This window comes from Perognathus longimembris, chromosome 17 (assembly GCF_023159225.1).
Source record: "Perognathus longimembris pacificus isolate PPM17 chromosome 17, ASM2315922v1, whole genome shotgun sequence".
Classification (NCBI taxonomy): domain Eukaryota; kingdom Metazoa; phylum Chordata; class Mammalia; order Rodentia; family Heteromyidae; genus Perognathus; species Perognathus longimembris.
The window spans coordinates 1,031,655-1,054,982 of NC_063177.1; the positions used below are offsets into that span (position 1 = coordinate 1,031,655).

The 23,328-nt window shown below is 38.4% G+C and overlaps 1 protein-coding gene across 1 annotated transcript in view; it reads right to left on the bottom strand.

Annotated features, from left to right (window-relative positions):
* Positions 1-9,482, bottom strand: part of LOC125366191 (myosin-2) — a 30,170-nt gene extending 20,688 nt beyond the window's left edge. Inside the window, exons 1-14 of the mRNA XM_048366690.1 lie at positions 9,440-9,482; positions 7,881-8,104; positions 7,644-7,787; positions 6,457-6,613; positions 5,814-5,841; positions 5,616-5,730; positions 5,440-5,532; positions 4,821-4,884; positions 4,384-4,482; positions 3,269-3,372; positions 2,821-2,959; positions 2,161-2,279; positions 1,923-2,072; positions 58-228 (exon numbers count right to left, since the gene is read on the bottom strand). Coding sequence (XP_048222647.1) covers positions 58-228; positions 1,923-2,072; positions 2,161-2,279; positions 2,821-2,959; positions 3,269-3,372; positions 4,384-4,482; positions 4,821-4,884; positions 5,440-5,532; positions 5,616-5,730; positions 5,814-5,841; positions 6,457-6,613; positions 7,644-7,787; positions 7,881-8,084 — 1,587 coding nt within the window. The 5' untranslated portion in view covers positions 8,085-8,104; positions 9,440-9,482. The remainder of the gene's footprint in view (positions 1-57; positions 229-1,922; positions 2,073-2,160; positions 2,280-2,820; positions 2,960-3,268; positions 3,373-4,383; positions 4,483-4,820; positions 4,885-5,439; positions 5,533-5,615; positions 5,731-5,813; positions 5,842-6,456; positions 6,614-7,643; positions 7,788-7,880; positions 8,105-9,439) is intronic.
* Between the last annotated feature and the right edge of the window lie 13,846 nt (positions 9,483-23,328).

Genomic DNA, 23,328 nt, shown 5'->3' on the forward strand with positions numbered 1-23,328 from the left:
GTAAACAAGAGCTGCAGAGCATCGTGGGAAGGAGGTTCTCAGTGCTGGGTAGGATACCTTCTCAATGAGCTCGATGCAGGCTGCCAGGTCCATCCCGAAATCAATGAATGTCCACTCGATGCCTTCCTTCTTGTACTCCTCCTGCTCAAGCACGAACATGTGGTGGTTGAAAAACTGTTGCAGTTTCTCGTTGGTGAAGTTGATGCACAGCTGCTCCAGGCTGTTGAACTGCACAAAAAAGACACGGTCACTTCCCTGTTTAGCAAATTGAGCATTAAAAAAAAAATCCAACCTTTTGTTATAATAAATATCAAAATCATTGAACTGAAGAAAAATAAGCAAAATATACAAGAGTGCTGAAGTGAGGTAGAAGTTGTTTCTACTACCAAGAAAATCCCAAGTCAGTTTGAATGCTCTTCTTGCATTAGCTTAAGTTATTTTCCTGAGTTTCCAGATATTTTCCTGAGTTTCTACTTAATCATTCCATGTTTGTTTGCATTATCTTCTACATTTCCCAGAAGGTTCAGAGGTTTTTGTTGTTTTTTTTATGGACTCATTTAAGTGCCAACTTGTTTCTGCTGGTAAAGTTTGAGTTAGTTGTTCTTACTCAGAATGATAAAGGAAAAATTAAAGAGTCAGCATCCCAACACATGCATCAGAAACTGGTGAGGAGTCTTCACTGCATGCAAGTCTCTGTGGTCAGGATCCCAAATGAGCAATAACTATCACTATGGTTCTTTGTGTTTGTTTGTGTTCCTTTCTGGCAATACTAGGGATTGGATTCAGACCTCATCCTTGTGGGGGCAAGTGCTTTACCATTTGAGCCATTATCCACCCCTTTTTGCTTTAGTTAGTTTTCAGAAAGGTCTGAAATTTTCTCCTGGGCTGGACTTGGTCCAAGATTCTCCCACTTCAGTCTCCTAAGTACTAGAATTATAGGTGTGTGCCTAGCCCTACCTTTTGTACTTCAGTGAGAAATAATGACAAAAATCAGGATACCTGGGGCTGGGGATATAGCCTAGCGGCAAGAGTGCCTGCCTCGGATACACGAGGCCCTAGGTTCGATTCCCCAGCACCACATATACAGAAAACGGCCAGAAGCGGCGCTGTGGCTCAAGTGGCAGAGTGCTAGCCTTGAGCAGGAAGAAGCCAGGGACAGTGCTCAGGCCCTGAGTCCAAGGCCCAGGACTGGCAAAAAAAAAAAAAAAAAAAAATCAGGATACCTAAACTATATGTACTTATATTTGTTTAGTAGCACATATTTATAGATATTTAAAACCCCATAAAAATGTCAATATTAACTACATATGGGTAGTAGAATTATGTGGAATGTTTCCCCTCGCCTTTCTATATTTTATGTAATACCCTTGCTTTTGCACTCATAATTAGAAAGAAGATAAATTTCTTAAAAACTATAAGCAGGAAAGATGTATGGTATCATCAAATATGAACTTTTATTTGATGATACCACTTTAATGAGCATCAAAAGCAACCGCGCTTATTATTCCTGATTTTAAATTATTAAGCTTTTCACAGTCTTTATTATCTGCCTATTTCTCAATGGTTTCTCTGCTATATAATCAGAAATTATATGTTTTTTAGCATTTACTGTGGTATTTTCATGTCAACTTCATTTTGCCTACTGAAATTTTTAGAGTCTCCATCTCTGTCCACAACTGCAGATTAATTCTTAACTCCATTTGGGTCCCATAGCAAGTTTAAGAGTCATTATTAAGAGCATTTTTTCTCCAGAAGTGAAATTGCCACTGTAATAAGTGACCAGTAGCAGCCAAATCAATCTGTTGTAAGTCTTAATCAAATGGACCCATGGTTAGAAAATGTCATAATACTCACCAGTTCTTTCTTGGTAGTATTTTTATTGCTTTACTAAAAAATTTCCTTTATACTAGCTAGCAACTTACATCAAAGATCTCAAAGCCAGCAATGTCCAAGACCCCAATGAAGTACTGCCTAGGCTGCTTGGTGTCCAGCTGCTGATTGATGCGGGTGACCATCCACAGGAACATCTTCTCGTACATAGCTTTGGCCAGGGCTCCCACTGCATTGATCACCTTAAAAGGCCAAGGTATAACTCTTGGAGTTACATGAGAACTATAAAATGCTTTTGTCTCTGATGGTGAATTTAAATTATGCACCTACCTGCTCCACAGTCTGGCCTTTGGTGACATACTCATTGCCGACCTTAACCCTCGGGTAGCAGAGGGCCTTGAGCAGGTCAGCAGAGTTCAGACCCTGCAGATAGGCAGCCTTGTCAGCAACTAAAGGAAGGATACAATGTTATTATAGCCCTAAAGAAACCCACTTTCCCCCCCCCCATCCCCCCATACTTTTACTCAGAGCCTAGAGCATGCTTTGCTGGGGTTCTACCACTTGAACCATACATGTTATCTTGTTTTTGCTAGTAATTATACAGATGATGTTTCACAGACTTCTCTGCCTAGAATGGTTTCAAACTGCAATATTCATGATCTCAGCCTCCTGAGTAGTTAAGATTAAAGATGTCACTGGTGGGCCCCTAGACTGCTTCCTTGTAAGAAAAATAAAATTAAGCTGCATGCATTTTGTAAAGTGTTTTTAATATATTTTTAAAATAAATCTTGTTCTTTTGTTCACTAGGCTTAAGGTCTTTGTTACTTCTGAAATTATAGGAAGTATCTGTCTAATGTCAGTGCTTTATATACTAAATTATTTAGGTAGGCTTTACAACTTAACTCATAAATATGAATTTGTCTTCCCTCGAAAAATTTGGGGATAACAAGCTGGAAATGTGATTTTCAAATTCAGAGGTTCATTTGGTACCTTCAGTGCCATCTGGCTCTGCTTGCTCCTCACGCTGTTTTTGCTTGAATTTCATGTTCCCATAATGCATCACAGCCCCCGTGAGCTTATAGATGGACACTTTTTCTTCATTAGTAAAGCCCAAAATATCAATAGCACTCTGTCAATAGAACCAGGAGGATAACAGTTAGGTTATCATCCATGTGTTTGCAATGTATGGCTCTGGTTCCCATTAATGACTTGCTGGTTTAGCTGAGGAAATTACCAGTACTAATGGTGGGGGTATAGGAAGTCATGGTCAAACAAAGACCAGCACAAAACAGTAGAATCACAAGTGTGTATCATCTGAAGATTGAAGAAGCAAACTTAGGATAGGGACACTTGAACCTTCCTTTGCTATTTTTACTTAACACTAATTATTCTCATGACCATTCAGCAGACGACTTTCAGTTGTTGGCATTCTACTTACATCTGTGGCCATCAGCTCTTCCTGATCATCAATGCTGGCCACACTGATCTCCCCCTGGCTGACAAATGGGTAATCGTATGGGTTTGTGGTGATCAGAAGCATTTCTAAATACATGAAAAAGAGCAGCTATAAACACAATCATCCTGTTCATTAAGGCATGAGACTTGTATACAAATCCTAAGGCCATTGTATGCCACTTAATTGAAATCTTGGGTGGGCACTGTAGGAGCACTTAGTAGCACCTCGGACACCTTGGGGCTGATGTCACTGTCTCCCTTATCATGCCCTATTTTTTAAACATCATATAAAGATAATTCCATGGGAAAAAATTTATCTATGAATATAATCATTAAAGAAGTGGCTATTTAAACTTCAAACTTTGAAGCAACCTAAATATACTTTTTTTTTTTTTTTTTTTTTGGCCAGTCCTGGGCCTTGGACTCAGGGCCTGAGCACTGTCCCTGGCTTCCTTTTGCTCAAGGCTAGCACTCTGCCACTTGAGCCACAGCGCCACTTCTGGCCGTTTTCTGTATATGTGGTGCTGGGGAATCGAACCCAGGGCCTCATGTATATGAGGCAAGCTCTCTTGCCACTAGGCCATATCCCCAGCCCCCAACCTAAATATTATTAAAGGACAGAGTACGGTTAATTATGCCTCTCTAGAATGGAGCACTGTGAAACAATCGAAAATAGTAATGTGGAACAATATCTTTGTTATATAGAACACCAAGAAATACTCAGTGAATAAATAAATTACAAAAGAGCATAACAATTACACAAATTATATATGTATACACATTAGTGGTTACTTCATAGAAGTGGAAACTATATGAGCACAAATAAATTTCCTATCAACTATATGAGCACAAATAAATTTTTACCAAATTCTAAAGCTTCTCCTATTTTGTACGTGTGTGTATGCTTAGGATTGAACCCAGGGCTTTGGGCATACTAGGCAAGCATTCTACCATGGAACTACATCCTCAGCCCTACAAATCTATATATGAAAATATAATAATATAAATGCAACAAAATTCAGATTAAGTATTAGTGTGGACCATGTGTAGATAGGTTCTAGCACAGTAATTTTGAAAAGGAATTATAACATTCCTTACCAATTAGTTCTGGCTTCTTGTTTGATGTGATCTGATAAAAAATGTGGTAGCTTCTCTCAGCCTTAAGCTGGAAAGTGACTCTAGATTTCTCTAGTAGATCTGGAAAGAAACAAAGACACTTCTTGAGGGAAGTGACATTTAAGTTTGTCTGTTTTTGCCAGTCGAGGGGCTTGAACTCAGGGCCTAGGTGCTGTTCCTGCCATTTTGAACCATAGCTCCACTTCCAGTTTTCTGGAAGTTAATTGAAGATAAGAGTTTCATGGACTTTCCTTCTCAGGCTGGCTTTGAACTGTGATCCTTAGATCTCAGCCCCCTGAGTAATGAAGACTACAGGCATGAGACACTAGCACCCGGCTTTGACATGTGAATTTGAATTTGTGGTCAGTATTATAGATCCAAAGAACAGGAATGGTTGTAGATGATATCTTAGCACTTACATGTTTCAATATCTGCTGAAGCAAGTTTTCCTGTAGTGCCAAAGTGGATTCTGATGAATTTACCCTTGAAAGGAAAACTAGTATTATGACCTTGCTTTTCAATAATACTGAATCTTTGAAAATTAAAAGCCCTTTAAATGCTACTTCTTATTACTAAATAAAATTCCAGGATTTATTTCTGTCAGGAAAGTAATGCCTCTCTCTTCTTTAATCTTTGATTTAAAAATCTGTGAATATGAGAAGTGGGTAAGATGCTAGATATGTAAATAGTTTAATGATTCCATATTGTAAACATGTGAGTATATATACAATCTAAACATCACATTGTGTCACATAAATATATGCAATTAAAGGTAAGTAGATGTCAATAAAGAACAATTCAAGGTAAATAAAAAATTTAAATATGTAATAGTATCTAATAGTAAGAAAGTATCTTATAGTAAGAAAGTATCTAATAGTAAGAAAGACCCTTTTTAGCACAAGCTTTTGATCCACATTCTGAGGTGAGGAAAATCACAGTGCAATATAGTACGAATAAAAGATCCTGAGAATGTGTTCATGAACATCTTATAAATTTTGACCAGAGGTTGGTGCCCATCGCTGTGTCCAAGAGACTTACAAAGCGAGAGGAGTTGTCATTCCTCACAGTCTTGGCATTGCCAAAGGCCTCCAGCAGGGGATTAGCACTGATGATTTGATCTTCCAGAGTCCCCTGCAAAGACAAAAAGAGTCCTCACATCTGGGAGTGGCTTTCCTGACCCCCAACACTCCCGTGATTTTTTATCATGGACCCACCTGCATTTTGCCAGAGGGTGCTTCCTCCTTCTTCTTGTCCCCAGTAACTGCAATTGTAGCAAAATACTGGATGACACGCTTGGTGTTCACAGTCTTCCCAGCACCAGATTCTCCACTGTGGAGACCAAACAAAGTCAGATAAAGGCCCCATATTAGCTCTTATCACAGCCAAGAAAAGAAAGAATAGAATCTACTTACGTGATCAGGATTGATTGGTTCTCCCGGTCTATAAAAGAAAAATTATAGACATTTAGTACTGTTTTCTTACGTGTTTGCAATTAGCAAGTAAAGCAAAGGGAATGCACTTGGTATTTTTTCTTCTGGGGTTTGTAGTCCTTAGGGATTGCTAGGCCAACTGTCTTTCTTTCTCCTCCTCCCTTCCCCATCACTTCCACACACGTGCCTGTTTGGGCTAATTCTGGGCATAGAACAATAACATGTGTGCCATCCTTAATTCAGAGAGGCTACCCACTGGCCCAATATATAAGACTGAGCATAAAACCCGAGACACAAACTTTACACTACTGCTTCTTGGTTTGTAATAATGGAGACCTATTTTATATGTGTGATTGCCTGTTTGTGTGTACATGTAAATATACATTCCTGGAAATACGTTGTATATTGCTCAAACTTATTTGTAGTTCTGAGTCATTCCAAAGTTTATCCTGGGAAATTATGTTGCCTTTTAAGAGATCATTAGCCATTCTGTAATAAGTCACAAATACCTCATCCTCAACCAAAGGGAATCATTTCGAAGAGTTTAATGAAGTTGGTTAGAGATTGCCTTCTGTAGTTCTGCTCTGTAAAGATTCTGTACACACAAATCATCTAGTTCACTCACCAGTCAGCATGAACTGATAGGCATTGTCAGAGATGGAGAAGATGTGGGGTGGAGCCTCCTGGCGCTTTTTGCCCCTGTAGGCAGTCACAACCTCAGGGTTGTACACTGGCAGCCACTTGTAGGGGTTGACAGTGACACAGAAGAGGCCAGAGTAGGTCTGTGCAAAGAAAGAAAGAAGGAAAGAACTACCTAAGGCCTTTCCTGCTACTCACACAAATCATATTTTAGTTGGATTTTAAAGACAGCACAGTAAGTTACTACTGTACATTTCACCTAGGCATCCTCATGAAAACTAGTTGGCAGATTCAGTGATGTGATAAGAGTATCTGTTGAGGGAAGGCACATATTCAGATTCCTTACTCCTGTCATGGGACTTGTCCCAGCGACTTTCATGCAGCCAGTTCCAAAAACATGCTTGCTGTTTACTTATACATGTTTAGTATGAGATGTTCTTAGTGGTTTAAGGAAACAAGCATGTAATTCCTATACAGACTTAAGCAGAAGCATAAATGTAACATATATTGTGTAAATGTAATATATTTATTTAAAAAATATTTATTGAGGGGGGAAAAGGAAAGGGGGAGGGGGAGGAGGGAGGGCAGAATGAGGGAGGAGGTAACAAACAGTACAAGAAATGTATCCAATACCTAAAGTATGAAACTGTAACCTCCCTGTACATCGGTCTGACAATAAAAATTTAAAAAAAAAATGTATTGAGGGCATATTATATATCAAGGTCCTGCAAGATAGTAGGAATAAAATGCAAATGAGGTTTGTCACAAAATGTCCCTTGAAAAATCCCCCCCACACACACACACACATAGAACCCAAGAAAGATGTTGTCAATGTGAATGCAAAGACACAGTCAAAGAGAACACCCAGCTCTGCTTGGGAAAGTTGGAATGTTTTCACAAAGACATGGGCATTCTGGAGAGAAGGGACTGAAACACTTCAAAATAAACAACTGTTTTTTAGGGTAAGGAGTAAAAGTGAAAGAAATTTGGTCCCTAATTTTTTTTTCAGTATTGAAATCTAATTTGTCTTTTCCCCTCCCTGGTCTGATTATTTGTGCTTCTACTGAGAATGAAATGGGTCAGGATAGGACTCATGCCACAGGCAAGTGCTCCATTGATGGGGAACTTAGTGATGGTGGGAAAGATGCCTGGGTGGGGCAGGAGAGCACTCACGTAGATCATCCAGGCTGCATAGCGCTCTTTGAGGTTATACAGCACAGCAGGCTCGTGCAGGTGAGTCATCATGGCCATGTCTTCAATCTTGTCATATTTGGGAGGGTTCATGGGAAAAATCTGGTCTTCTTTCACCGTCAGGGTCTGGAAAGCAGGAAGAAGAGAACCACTGATGCCAATTGAATGGCCGCCTTCCTGGTTCAAGACAATATGGCAGGTTCCTGGGTCTCTACTTACTGCGCCACCTTCTGTTTTCACTGTCACCTTCCCTGATTCTCGGCTCTGAATAGTTCCTTTGACAAAAGATTCCTTGGGCTCCGCCACAAAGACAGATGTCTTGGCATCAAAGGGCCTATTCTGGGCCTCAATGCGCTCCTTTTCAGACTTGCGGAGGTACGGAGCAGCCTCCCCAAAAACAGCCATTTCTGAGTCAGAACTCATGGCTGCTGCCCTTGGAGGTTCTATGGGGATAAAAACACCACACTGAAGTTGTCACTGCTGGATCCAGCAGATTTTTGCACAGATTATGTTTATGGGCTCAGTTGAAAATTCTACCCTATAGGTCTACTGTATATCAGGCTATTGTCTCAGAGCTAAACTGGGTCAGGTGATAACTGTGTACCAGTACTCTATGCATGGCCATGCATCCAGTATCGGGAGTCTAGGTGTAAACTTAGTACTGCTGCCAAGTAGCTTGCGACCTTGGGTAAATCACTTGATCTTGAGCCTCCATGTCTCCATCTTTAGAATAAGGATTATCAAATCTCTGCCTTTGTAAACCCACAATCCTTGAAATAGGGTGAAGATATTTCAAATGAAGCTGAAACAATGTCAGTCTGAAAGCATCCAAGCTCCTATTTAAATGTAAAATGTCATTTACCGTAATGTCATACAATTCCATGTCTTGCCATGTAAAGTAAGAGAACTTTATTTCTTCTCTAGGATGTTCAGCCAAATGTGCCCCAAGGGATTTCTGAGGGTATTTTATTTACCTTTTATTCCTTTTTTAGTTGGATGCTTAGTAGAACCAATCTACCAGAAATTCTTTGCATAGTAAATCTAGTTAATCATTTTTGCTCACTTAAACTAATGAAGGATAAAGCCCACGGCCAACTTTATCCTCCTCCTCTAACTGCAAGCTCCCTTGAGGGCCCTGATAGCTCCAACTGTTATCTGCAGGTTGCTCATGGCATCAGCAGAATGCAAGAGTTGGCAAAGAATGCTCTCACAGTCACTGCATGCTCAAATTACTTGAAACTCAGCGTAGCCCATTCACTATGCCAGCCATAGAAACACAGTTTAGTGGTCGGACTGACTAATACTTCTATTGTGTGGTGCAAACACCCTGCAATGTTTTTGGTTTTATATAGCACTTGACATTGCCAGGTGACTTTTTCAAAGCCTCTAAGAAGTTACACTTTTGTTGAAATTCATGCTTACTAAATGAATTTTAATAGGATATATATATATATAATTTTTAACCAAACTGAGTCTTTTGATAAAGGAATCTGAATTTGGAATTTTTTTCCTGCAGAGATAACGTAATGCCTAACGTATGAAACTGTAACCTCTTTGTACATCAGTTTGATAATAAAAATTTGAAAAAAAATATTCTTTTGCTCCTGTGTCACCCTTCCATTGCTTGAGTCATTAGCGAGGAGGGTGTGAAAGTCTTTCCTCCTCAACCCACATATCATTGTTAGAAACCAGCACTTTCTCAAAGGCTGCTAAGTGACATAGACCCATCCCAGAGGCTCTGAGATTCACCTCCAGGGACTAGTCAGTCTAAACCTTACCTTATTAGCAAGGAAGAAGATGTAGCCTGAAGATGAGAAGATTCTGTGAAAGAAAAGGGCAAATTACATGATTAGTTCCCCTAAGTGAATAAAAGAAGTCTGGTTTGCAGCATTGCTAGCTACTGCAGAAGGCAACAGAATCTGTAGACATGAAATAAAAGGTAGCAGGCAGTGGCAGAAGTACCAGAAGCAGCTGCAGCCCAGAGATGCAGCTGATGTGGTCCGTGTGCCTCTTGAAAAGCCAGTCCTTCTCCCTCTTACCTTGGAGCTTTTTAAAGCAGGTCGAGTCAGCCTCATTCCATGGCTCTTTTATATGGATAGCTATGGAAACAATGCAGCTGCTTCTTCTTTCTTAAGTCAAAAGGAATTGTTTGGCAAAAAACCTCTTGGCAATCCAGTGTCCCCACATAATTCTCATTCATATTAAGAATGGTTGGATATAATTAGAAATATTTTTCTTATTGAGTATGTGGACAAATCTCCTATGGATAATTTGAGAAGATGATCTGAAAGAAAGATTCAGGCTGGGGGATAAAGGCAGTGGCTCAGCAGCCAAGGTACCTGGCTTCTCCCACAGCTTCTTGTTGGCTTTGTTCTGCATAGCAATCAAGATCGCCTGGCATCACCTATTAAGTATTATTTGTATTTCACATAGTTAATGATATAAATAAAATGCAAATCTTTATTCCAATTTTATCAGGCTTAATTCTTACCTATTAATCCGGTCTCTCCTACCCAACAAAATTAGCCTATACATGCCCTCACAACTTACTCAGAAAGTTCTCTCTTTGTTTTTCTGAGGTTCTAACAGTAGTAGGGATTTCCTCTTGTAAACAAAATTTGTTTTTGCAGCTGTCTTACCCAAGCTATTTCCTCTTGGTAGCAGTACACCATCCATCCCCTGTCCCCCTCCTCCTTTGACATGACTGCCACAAGAGAAGTTGAATATGTTCTAGTAGTAAACAATTTTAGGGAGGGCTTGTTGAAGTTTTATATGCCATAACACACCAAGTGAAAAATGAAAGTATTAGTGTAACATGCTAGAGGGTCATGGAAACGATGTGGATGTGTGTGTGTGAATATATGAATATATGGCTTTATGTGACTTGTTGAGAATATCCTTTACATTTCCTCACTTTCCTTTATATATTATAACAAGTATAACAGTGCCATCTTAAGGGAAATGTTAAATACTGAATATGTCTGAAACTTCCAAATTAATACCTTTTGGAAACTTTCTAAGAGAAACTAGAGTGAGATGCTACAAACAAAACCTATTTCTACCTGGCTTTATGTTAACGTGGTAATTATTGTTATGGGGTTCTTTGCACAAGAAGAGATAAAGATGTAAAAGCAGATTTATTAAAACCATTGATGTTATATATGAAAATCTTGCCTGTTCTTTTCCCTTTTTTAGAAAAACATATTGTTGAATTTCCTAGGATAATGAGAATAAAATTTTAACCCATTTGAACTTTTTTTAATGTCAAACACTTAAAAAGATAAACATAATTTTTAAAAAATCTGTGTGCTAAAAGAGCCCCTGGTTGATAAGAGTGCACACAGAAGTACCTAATTTATTCTAAGTCCAAGGTTTGGAGCTATCCATCTACATAACCACTAGCTTTCCAGCACCTTTCCTCTGTCTGTATGCACTCTGGGCTCTCTGCCCTGCCCCAGACATCCTGGAACACCAGCTTTCTAGCACCTTCTGGGGGTCTCTTGACAATGGCAGGCCCCATCATACTCTCAGCTGCTTGCTGAAGTCCTCCTTGGTTCTACTACCACATGACAACTGCTTCCTCCCCTTGTGCTTGCCACCTTTGAGGATTAGAAGGTACACTGCCGAAGTCTAGTATAGCCCAGGCTATCTCCAGAGGAATGCCCTTCTGTCTTCAGACAATTCTTCTCATGGCTCAAGATCCCTTCCCAAGGTTCTGTCTCCCATTCCTTCCCATCCAGCCATTCTGAGTAGTAAGGAATCAACGGTTCATAATGAATTGGTAACTTTTCTGTTACGAAGACACACTGCCCAGGCACTCTGCTTTAAGATGAGCTGTGGTGCTGTTTCCCACTAAACAGTACATTTTTAGTGTACTGTCCAGTATTTTTTTTTGCCAGTCTTGGGATTTAAACTCAGGGCCTGGACACTGTCCCTAAGTTTCTTTTGCTCAAAGCTAGCACTCTACCACTTGAGCCACAGTACAACATCTGGCTTTTTCTGTGTATGTGGTACTGAGGAATCAAACCCAGTACTTCATGCATGTTAAGCAAGCACTCTACTACTAAGCCACATTCCCAGGCCCTAGTCCAGTATTTTGATATCCATTCCTTCCATCCCTGCTGCTCTTAGACATTTTCCTCACGCCTTATTAAATACTTCTTGTAGTAGGTTGTTTATGAAATAATCTTCACTTTTAAGTCATCTCATGGTGACCTGGAAGAATGAGATATTCACTCATCTCAGAACATAGGGATTTTTTTTCCTGTCTCACAAGTACTATTCTACAGGAAGCTGTCTAATGTAGTACTGTGAGATTCTCTTCAATTGTTTCCTATGTCCCTTGGCTCATGACTGTGACTGGTAAATATTCACTAAGATCTAGGACTGTATCATTCAGGATAACCTACTTTCCCATTCTACACACAAGTCAAAGATGAACACTTAATTTTATCCTTTTCTTGATTTCACTAGTATTTCTTCTACTGGTCTGATGAATCAGGGACTTATACTTGCTGTTGTACATCTCCAAGAAATCTGTCCCAGTTAGATCTCCTTGCAAACTAGAAATAGAAGACAGTCAAGAATGAATACTGGTCTATGGGGTACAAAAAAGCTCAAAGGGAATAGTGACTACTGATCTTGTCTTCAGGAGAGCTCAGAGAAATTAAGAAAACACTAATAAAATTTCTCAAATCATCTTTGAAATAACAAAAGTTTTTTTTAAATATAGTGTATATATCTTTTGTAGAAAAGGAGCTGTATTTCATACATTGATTTGGCCCTCATTAGTGCCTAGAATGATGCTAACAGAGAAAGTTATCCAAAATTTTCTTTTACAAATTTTAGGATGCTCCACATTTCTTTATCTCAATCATTGGAGACTGAATTTGCAAATTAGAGTTAACTATTGACTACATATCAGTTTGACACCCTTAGGAATTAAAAATCCTTCCCAAGATGCATTTTCCTGATGTTTCAACAGGAATAAGGAAGGCCTAGCTCACTGGAGTTTATGAGGAACCATTCATAAAAGTGCTTCAAAGCTTAGAACAATGCCTGGCATCTCTTAACCTATTTAGCTGAAATTAATCATCATAATTACTATGGCCTCTATTTTTTTAAATTCTAATCTTATATTCTGCTGAAAGCAGCTAGTTTCCTTTCTGACCCCTGTAACACGGCATGTTTGATCTATTGATCATTTCAGTTACTCAGTAGACATTACAGAATGTTATTATGTGCCAGGCTCCAGGTAAGCTCCCCACTGCAATCATTGAGTGTCATCTTCTCTTTCAAACCGTTGTCTATGTACATCAAAGTCCAGATCAGATCTTACTCTGAAAATTTTCTTGGGTTATTCCTCCTAACAGAGAAAGGGTATTTTGGCCCAGAAAGGGAAATATACTTGTGTGAGCTGTAACATTAAGATAACTGTACTAATTATTCCCTATGAGGGGAAACCATAGAGTCCATGTTTCTTTGGGTCTGGCTCACTTCAGTTAGTATAATTTTTTCCAAGTCCTTCCATTTCTTTATGAATAGGGCAATGTCATTCTTTCTGATATAGGCATAAAATTCCAGAATGAACTGCATGTTATGGAAACAACTGTTGTAATCTTTTTTCAACAGGCCATGTGAAACTGTAGCTTTTTTCTGATGTTTATCCTCTTGTATCCCCTTCCTGTGGTTGTCCCCGTGCTATCACTGTATCTCATCTGAGTACCCTGGATACTATATATACTTGTATTAGAACTAGGGAAGGAAAAGGGAATATCAAAATTGAGAGACAAAGGATAAAAAGACAAATGACTCCAAAAACAATACTTGCAAAACCAATTGGTGTAAACCAAATGAACAACTCATAAGGGGAAAGGAAAGGGGGGTAAAGAGGGAATATGAGGGAGGAGGTAAAAAATTGTACAAGAAATATACCCACTGCCTTACGTATGAAACTGTAACTCTTCTGTACATCACTTTGACAATAAATAATTATTCGGGAAAAAGATAACTGTAAACAAATTAGGAGCTTGGTACAGAGAATTAGAATGAAAAGCAACTCAGAATGGATAATAGGGACATGATTTAGTTGGTGATCTCTAGAGAAGAGAATTGAATGCTTGGTTACCTTTGATTCTGAGAAAGACCTACACTTCTACCCCTTTGCAATTTCATTCTGGATGTATATATTATTGTTTTAAAGATAAAAAGTGATGATTTGTCAAAAGAGAATCTTAGTAATAAATGAAAAGAAAAATATATGGAATTGAAAGTATTACCACATAATTAAAGAGAGAGGAGACTAAGCCCTCAAGGAGTCAGGCTCCAGGATATGGATTTCCTGTGCCCCTTTTTCTCGTTCTTCCATAGGCTAGGCTTCAGGTCCACCGACCTGTGTGTGGAAAATAATGCTGTTTTACTGGTTCAGATTTGGCAATTTTGTACCAGCAATCTACATGTATAAAATACCAAATATCCACTCGTACAATTTCCTATATTAAGAAAAAAAGAGCAGCCAGAAAGAAGCTTAGGAAAAGTTCATAGCACTTAGTTTTTGACAGAGATTATGAACATTCAAAAGCCATATATATATGGCTTTGTATATATAACTTTGTAGTAGTTTGAAATTTAGCTTTCAAAGAATATATTATTAGTCCTAATTTGAAATGGAGAGAGATAATTCTGTGGATATAGATACTCAAAGCTAAACTGTACAGGAAATTGCTAGATGTATGATGTATTAAAATCAAACAAAAATCCAAAAATTCATATGTAAAGCATTCGGTGAAGTGTTCAAGAAAGAAGATGGACCAATGGTACCTGATGCCCACACACAGCAGTTCTACCAAGATAAAGCACATCATATGCAAAAATAAGGGAGTTTGATGATTCTTTGTGGGAAAAAATCTGGGAGAAGAAAAATAACTCCCTCAACACTCAACCAGTTTTGCTTACATTTTCTAATTATAATAGTAGTGAGAATATGGCAAATTTTGCAAAAGGACAAGTAAGTCAGAAGAAACGATTTGTTTGTTTCTCTGGTTTGAGACAGGATCTTGCTATGTATGTCACACATCCTGGCCCCAAACTCATGATCCTTTAGGATCCTAGGTCTCTACCACCTCACATAGCTTGAGAAGTTATTTCCTAATGGTGAATATAGGAAAGATGCATTTACTTCTGCATATTTGTCGTCACCTATTAGCTTGTATCTGAAGAAGGTTATTATATTGTTCAGAGGTATAATATGAAATAATATGTGTGTAAAGTATTTCTTGTCCTTGTTCATATCAAATAATACCAAAACCTGTTGGCTGATTAGATAGGGAAAAAATAAATATCACTTTGATAATGTCAATATTTAAATGACATATGCAACTTATAAAAATTGTATGAAAATCACTCTGTGTGTGTGTGTGTGTGTGTGTGTGTGTGTGTGTGTGTGTGTGTGTGTGTTGGTCATGGGCCTTGAACTCAGGGCCTACCTAGGTGCTGTCCCTGAACTTCTTTTGCTTAGCGCTAGTGCTCTACCACTTGAGCCACAGCACCACCTCCAGTTTTTTTCTGAGTAATTTATTGGAAATAAGAGTCTCACTGACTTTCTTGGGCTACCTTCAAAACTCAATCCTCAGATCTCAGCCTCCTCAGTAGCTAGGATTACAGGTGTGAACCACCCAGCCCGGCAAGAATCACCTTTTTCTTTCAGTAACTCCGAGATATGGATGAGCTAGTAAACTACCCATACTTTTTCCTGGTAGAAAACATTCTGTAGAAAGGCATCAAGTGACTTGTCTAGTCATTATGGAATTCAGGGAATTCTTACTCTACTCTCTGTTGTTCATGTCTAATCTGCGTGATGGCTACAGTTCCTTCCAGAATTGCTCTAAGTCCTTAGGCTGACTATTAGAGTATAAGTCTTAAACTGCTAACCTTACCCAGGCATCTTAATCTGTCATGGGAAGTTAGAAAAGCAAGGTAATAAATACACCAGTAGTTGTTCTGCAATGCCGAAATATTTAATACAGAGTCCAGAGGATTGGGATGGAACAACCACCTCCCCCTAGCCCTGTTTATTCAAGCTCTTCAAACTCAGCATACTGATGACTGGGACAATATGTACTGATTTTTTAAATGAAAAGGTAGCATCTGGTTAAGGGTCAAGGAATACTTTATAGATGTGGCATTGGAGATAGTCTATGAAGGAATGGATAACATATGGAAGATAGAGTTTCAAGATATGTTTTAGATACAAAATGAAAGCAGAATGAACAGAGGTGGGAGAAAAGAGCATGGAATGGGTGAAGGGAAGCAGTCTTGTCTGACACAGAGTCTAATATAAGTGTAAGGGAGACGTCCAAATAAATCAGTTGTGACAAGATATATCAGAAATTGTTATTGTGACTAACTCATTAAGAGCAAATGTCCCATTCCACATTCCACAAGGCTGACCAGAGCATCTGCTTTTTACCTTTGTCCTCAGACCATTGACTTTTAAAATTATTTATTGTGACATAGCATCTGACTACGTAATAAAAGCTGTTTTTGAGTTGGCATTCTCCTGCCTTTGCCTCCCTAGTGCTGGGATTATAGGCTTGTGTCATCAAACCTGACTCTCCCATATTTTCCCCCTCTCCTTGTTTTTCACTCAGTTTTGTACTCTCAGATTTGTTTTCAATCCTCTGTATGCACACTTCCACCCTGGCTTCCCTCTATTAGACTTGTATTTTGCCCTAAATCTCTTCCTCTTGCAACAACACTCAATCATTCTGTTTAGGCCTCTAATCTTCTACCTTCTTTCTTGGTCCTAGGTCCTTCCTTTTGCTTCTGAAAACTAGACACTTCCATACTGTTCTTATGTTATACTTCCAAGATCACTCAGCTTGTAACAACAAAGGGCCCTGAATACTAAGCAGGAACTTTTCACTTGAATAAAATATATAGCCTCCAAAAATGGAGCTAATGGTTAATTATTTAGAATGTCAACACCACTGAACACTAAAATAATCTCATTCATGTTTCAAAATAAAATCTACCCAACATATTTTGATAAATTATATTTCACTGACTCTGATAAGATGTTTAAAGTCAGTATGTAGGAATGAGGAAAGACTTCATTTAATCCAACTTTTTCCCCTTTATTTCAGTTGTGCGAATAAAAACAAGCCAAAACACAAACAAAACAAAAAAAAACCCCAAGGAATCCAAATTTTCTTTTCCCCCACAAAAGAAAAAGAGAAATATGAGCTGGGTTAGGGATGGAGATCTCATGGCTGAAGGAGAAAGGAATTTTGATATTTATGTAAACTGGACATTTCTAGGGGACACATGTGAATTGGCTTCCTCAAAAGAACTTTGTGGTTGTAGCTTGTCCTACTTAGGTCAAGCAACTGGTCCAATGGAGCAGAGTTGATGAAAACTAGGCTATCCTCCAAAGCTGAGGAGTATTTTTAGGTCTTGAGGAAGAAGGCTTTTTTTATTCGAAGGAAAGGATGGTAATGTCATCCAAAGCACTGGTTCCTGAGCCTTGGCAAACCTTAAGAAGCGTACTTGAACAGGAGCCACACAGAGAGAAGCCAAATGCTGAAGACCCAGCCATTCTTCTGATCTAGCTGAAAATCCTACAGAGGATTTCATAGGTTTTCTCATTCATTGTCTAACTCAATGGTAAACATTGGCATTTGATCTATTTTGATTGCCCTGTAGGTCTATTCTTTGTTCTTTGAGCAATTAGGAGAAAAATATATCATCTGTGTTGGAAAATGTTAGTTGAACAAGAGTACCCAAAGGGGGCTGGGGATATGGCCTAGTGGCAAGGGTGCTCGCCTCGTATATATTAGGTCCTAGGTTCAATTCCCCAGCACCACATATACAGAAAATGACCAGAAGTGGTGCTGTGGCTCAAGTGGCAGAGTGCTAGCCTTGAGCAAAAAGAAGCCAGGGACAGTGCTCAGGCCCTGAGTCCAAGGCCCAGGACTGGCAAAAAAAAAAAAAAGGTGAAAAAGAGTACCCAAAGTAGAAAAAAAAATGTGATTAACTGGTTGAAGATAAAATAACTGTGTCTGCACATGTGGGGGTAGTATGTATTTATGTATACTACTATAGTAACCATCTCAAATATTCTCAAGGGCCCATGTGTTAAAGGCCAAGTTCCCAGCTTGGTACTACTGGGAGGTGGTAGAACCTTTAAGAAGTGGAGGACTAGTGGGAGATCTTCTAACCATTGAAGGATGACCTTAAAGGGAATACTGAGACTCTGCCCTTTCTCTTTTGTAGTCTTGCATGAAATGAATGCTATAATGTTCTGCCTTGCCACAGGCCCAATGGCAATAAATCATGGACTGAAACTTCAAAAACTGAACCAAAATAAACCCCTGTCTCCTTATTGTTTGATTATCTCAGGTATTGGAAGCAGACCAGCACATATCCCACACACCCAGCACTTATACTTGGGTTGAACAAGAAGCTCCCTTTGCAGTTAGTAAGATAGTACTGGAATAGCAGAACTACTTTCTTTAGTGGAAAATTCAGGCTAATTTTGTGATGACTGGTATTTAGATAGGCCTTCCCTACTAATGTCTTATTAAAGCAAGTTATTCTAAGGTGGCCTTTAGAAAATTATTGTGAAGTAAAGCAATCAACCTTCTAGGAAATGTCTACAACTGAATCATGCAATATTTTCTGAACTCCTCAGGATCTCTAGGCTGAGGCTATTTATCTACCATCTATTTGCATCTATTGTGTACCTGTATATCTATCAGATAAAACCAGTGATCTTTTGTTTATCACCTAGCTGTATATCTGTGTGTGAATCCATCTACCTATCCAATTTTGTTTTTCTGGAGAACTTTAACTGGTACAGTGACAGAATCATAGGCACTGCTACTACTACTTGGGTTTGTTGGTTACACCATTTTTTTCACTTATTTTTTAGGGTGATATTTATAATGGGTTCTGCGAAAATTCTTCTTTCCTGTTTTGAAAACTAGCTTTCCAGATACCCACTCTTTCTCTTTACATGCTGATATGGTTAAAATATAATATTAAATGATTTCCTCCCAAAATAGATTTGTTTACCTTCTCAGAACACTTTTGGAAAACCTGTCTTTGCTTTTTGAAACAGTGTCTTTACTCTTGCTTCAGCCTGCCAAGCACTGGGATTTTAGGTGTGTGCCACCATCCTGAATGCCCATACTATAGTTAAAGGAAGTAGACTCTTAGTTCATTTCCACTGAGTAACTCCCTATTTTCTCATTGTCCAAAGACCACTCACAAGACCCAACAGGCTTCTTCACCCATTGTTCACTGTTCACTTCCCTGTTCTGAAGCCTTTCTGTCCTGACAGTAGCACCCAATAAGACACTTTAGGGCATTCATAAAGTTTCCTCTTCTCTAAGTGCAAGTTTCTTGGAGACAGGAATGGACTTGTGCCTATTGTGAAGTTCTCTGCATAAAGTACAACCAACACAGTGATGGGCACTTGGAACTTCTGTGGCTCTTACCCTTAATTCCTATCAGACTCACTGGTATATTTTTGAGTTCTGTGTCCTGCACTAGTGGTTCTCAAAGTAGGGTGCCCACACCAGCAGCAGCAGCCATGAGGGTTTTCTGGTCTTCCAGACTACAGTGAGGATCTAGGAGTTCTTCCATATCCTAAATAAAGGAAGATTCTATGCATGTTACCTTAAAATAGGGGCAGAATACACGAAAGATACAAAGGACCATTATTTCCAAAAGATTATAATTTGCATTCAAATAAGGAGTATATTTTGCTCTTTAAATTCACTGATTTTGTTTTTAGAAGGGTGTCACAAACAGTACATTGGTGGGGGGGGGGAGAACCTTTCGAATCCTGACACACTAGACCACTATCTGCCATTGTGTACAAAAAATCATTTCAAAATGCATCACAAATTATAATGTAAGATCTGAAACTTTGAAACCACCAAACTAAAACATAGAGGAAATACTTGGAGATTTAAGCAACTATTTTCAGAATAGGACTCCATTTTACTCAAGCAATATGAACAAGAATTGAATAATATGATTATAGAAAATTAAAAAGCTGCACAGCAAAAGAAAGAACAAAATAAAGAAAAACCCATAAAATGGGTTAGAATCTTTGCAAATGACTAACTAGATAAAGAATTTATATTTACAATATATAAAGAGTTCCTAAAGTAAACAACAAAGGAAAAATAGTAAGTGGAGAAATGAATAGTTTTCCAAAGAAGAAACACAAATGGCCAATAAATGCATGAAGAAAGTTTCAATATCCTTAGCTATTAGATAAATATAACAGTCAGATTCCATCTCACTCCAATCAGAATCACAATGAAGAAAACATCAACAATTTCTAGTGAGGATTCAGCAGAAAAGAAACCCTTATATACTGTTGATGGGGACGTAATTGAATACAACCACTATAGAAATCACTAGGAACAGCACTCTAAAAAATAAAAATAGGCCTACCAGATGGCCTTCCTGTTTGACTTTTGAGCATATATCTGAAGAAGTGTGAAGTAGAAATTGAATATATACTTGTACACCCTTGTTTATTGCAACAGTATTCATAATAACCAGGATATCAAATCAGCCTTGGTGTTTGATAACAAGAATGAGGAATATATATTATCAAGGATTAAGTATTGCTGGGATGAAGAGTAAGTGTGAAATGAGCTTTGTAAAATTGCCAAATATTTGCAGATTGGCTCTTCCATTTTGCATTCCTCCCTGCAGTATGTGAATTTTCACATGTGGTGGTATTTCTGGTCATTCTTCTGGTCATATGGACCTTTCTAATAGCTAATGATGTTAATCATCTTTTCACATGACTACCATCTTTCCAAACCATTTGCTCATTTTTAAACGCATTATTTATTTTCTTACTATTGTGTTTAAAAAGGTTCTTTTGCCAGTGGTAACATTTTCTGTTTTGTTTTGTTTTTGTCATTACTGGGGATTGAACTCAGAACTTCACGGTTGCTCACATCTGAGAATCTTCTTTGAGCCACACCTCCAGCCTTGCTTTTAACTGACTGTTTTGGAGGTGGAGTCTCACAGACTTTTCTGCTTGAGCTGTCCTCAAACCGTGATCCTCCAGAACTCAGATTTTGAGTAGCTAGAATCATAGGCACAAAGCATTGTGGGATGGCAGGGATATCTTCATGTTTGACCTCTGACATCTCAAAGGACTTGACAGTCAGCATCCCCCAATGTGTTGTTTAACATTCACCACTGCAATCTTTAAATTCTTAATAATGTCTCAGGAAGGGCCCCACATTTTTATTTTGTCCTGGCTCTCCATAAATTAGATAGCCTGTCTTGTTTGTTCTTGTAACAGTGTTGTTTCCAAAGCAAAGTTTTAAATTTTGACAAAGTCTAAATTCTCAGTTTCCTCTTTTATAGCTTGTGCTTTTTGGAGTTATGTTCAGGAACTCTGGTCATAAGACTTTTTCCTCCATTATCTTGTAAATGTATTATAGTTTTATTTTATATCAAGATATATGTGCCATTTTGAGTTAATTTTTCTATGGCTATGAGAGTTAGGTTTTATATTCAGATTTTGATTGGCAATGTATTTAACTTACAGACTAATTTAGGAAGAACTGACATCTTTATGATGGAGTATCTTTGTATCTGGGAAGATGATGGTGTTCTTTTCATTTGAGTCTTCTTTCATGTTCCTCAAAGTTTGATTGCTGTATTCATATATGTTCCATGTGTTTTTATGACTTTATTTATAGGTGTTTTATTCATTATTGCTATTAAAAAGATTTGCTTCCTCTTATATTTACCAACTCATTACAGTTGAAGAATTGAAGTTGTAAAGAACTTAAGGTAAGAAATTGAAACTGAAAGCTATTGTTTTTTTGTCCCAATCTTATATCACAATGACTTGCCATTTGTTCTCTTTAGCCAGGCTCCTCTTCCTTTGTACTCTCAGTGTGAACCAGGGGGTGGAAGTTTGATGGGGGTTGGACATATAAGTCCTTTCATAATGACCAGTGCTGGGGAGCAAGCACGGGCCCCTGTGCTTCAAAGTCCTGTTGGTGTCAGCCTTGGGTTTTAAGAGCTAATTGCATCAGATAAACAGTAAGCACATTTTATCAGATTATGTTTAGCCACAAGCAAGAGACTAATGATACTTGCTTTGAAGAATATGTTTTATTTTTCTCACATAACAAGTCTGGAGGTGGGCCACTGCTGGTGTTGGTTGGATAAATGCCATGGGGGAAAGCAAATTCCTTTTTTTCTAACCCTTTTTCTTTCAAAATACTTCCTTATTTGGAATTATTTTTGAGTCACAGGAAAATTGTGATGACAGTCCAAAGAGTGTCCTTCACTCAAGTTTCCTCTTTGGTACATTTGTCAAAAGAGAGATAAATTTATATTGCTATATAGCTTTCCTTAAGATTACATCCTCTTGTCCACTGATGCATTTGGGCCATTTGTGTATTTTAATGAATCCAACTCAGAATGCCCGCTACCTGTCCTTCTCATGTCTCCTTAGGCAACTCTCTTACCTTTGGCCCTTCTTGAAAAAACTGAGCAGATAACTGTATAATGTCTTTCAATATGGATTTCCCTGATGGCTTTGTATAATTAAACTAGAGTTGTATGTATATATTTTGGAGTGTGGAGGAATACCTCAGACATGAGGTCTCCTCATTGCAATGTATCAAGGATACATTCTGTCAACATGAGTTATCACAAGTGATGTCCACCTAGTGTAATTGGTTGGTAATGGTACTATCTGGCAATTCTTGTAGTCTTTTATTTTGGCGACTTTGAGATACACACAAAAGTAGAAAGAATAACATAGTTAACTCATATATCTGTATAGAGTTTCAATTATTTGTCTTATTTTGCTTGTACCTCCACCTACTTTCCTACCAGTTCCCACTGCATTATTTTGTAATAATTATTTTGCAATACATTTAATCTATAAATATTTCACTGTGCATTGTTAGATACTTAGAAGGCCTAGAAAAATAGCCACAACATTATTACCACTCATAAATATAGTTATCATTTTAAGAATGTTTCAACTCTTTTTCACTCTTGCTTTGCTTGGCATGTAGCTCTTCATTCTTGCTGTCTAGTTCATTGCAATATGAGTGTATCTGGGTTCAGACATCCTAGCTAATTTTTTAGTAAGACACAGGGAGGCCGAGTAACAAGAAACAAAAATCTTAACTAAACTTACCAACACCACCCCCCTCCCCCGCTCACACCAGCACACTTCCAAATAGGTTTCATTGGCGAAGACTTTGTCACATGGTTACCACGAGTAAGGGGAGTTGGAAAAGCTAGTGTTTGGCTTCCCAACCACCCTAATTGAGGATGAAATGAAATAGTGAGATTAGGAGTAGATGCTAAGTGAACTAATACAGAGCACCTTACACCCTCTTTTGTAGTAAGAGAAAGACTGCACCTGAAACTTCACTCCACTCTGAGAAACCACTTACTAGGACTGGATAGAGACCAAGTGGAACTGACAGCAAGAATAAATGAGCTAGGTCTGGGGTTTTATTCAAGTGGTAAATTGCTTGCTAGCAAGATCAAGGACCTGAGCTCAAACTCCAGTGCCTCCTCTTCCCAACCCCCACAAAGAGTCAGAAAGAATGACTGAACTAGAAAGTCACTTTAATGGACCCTTAACAGGAGA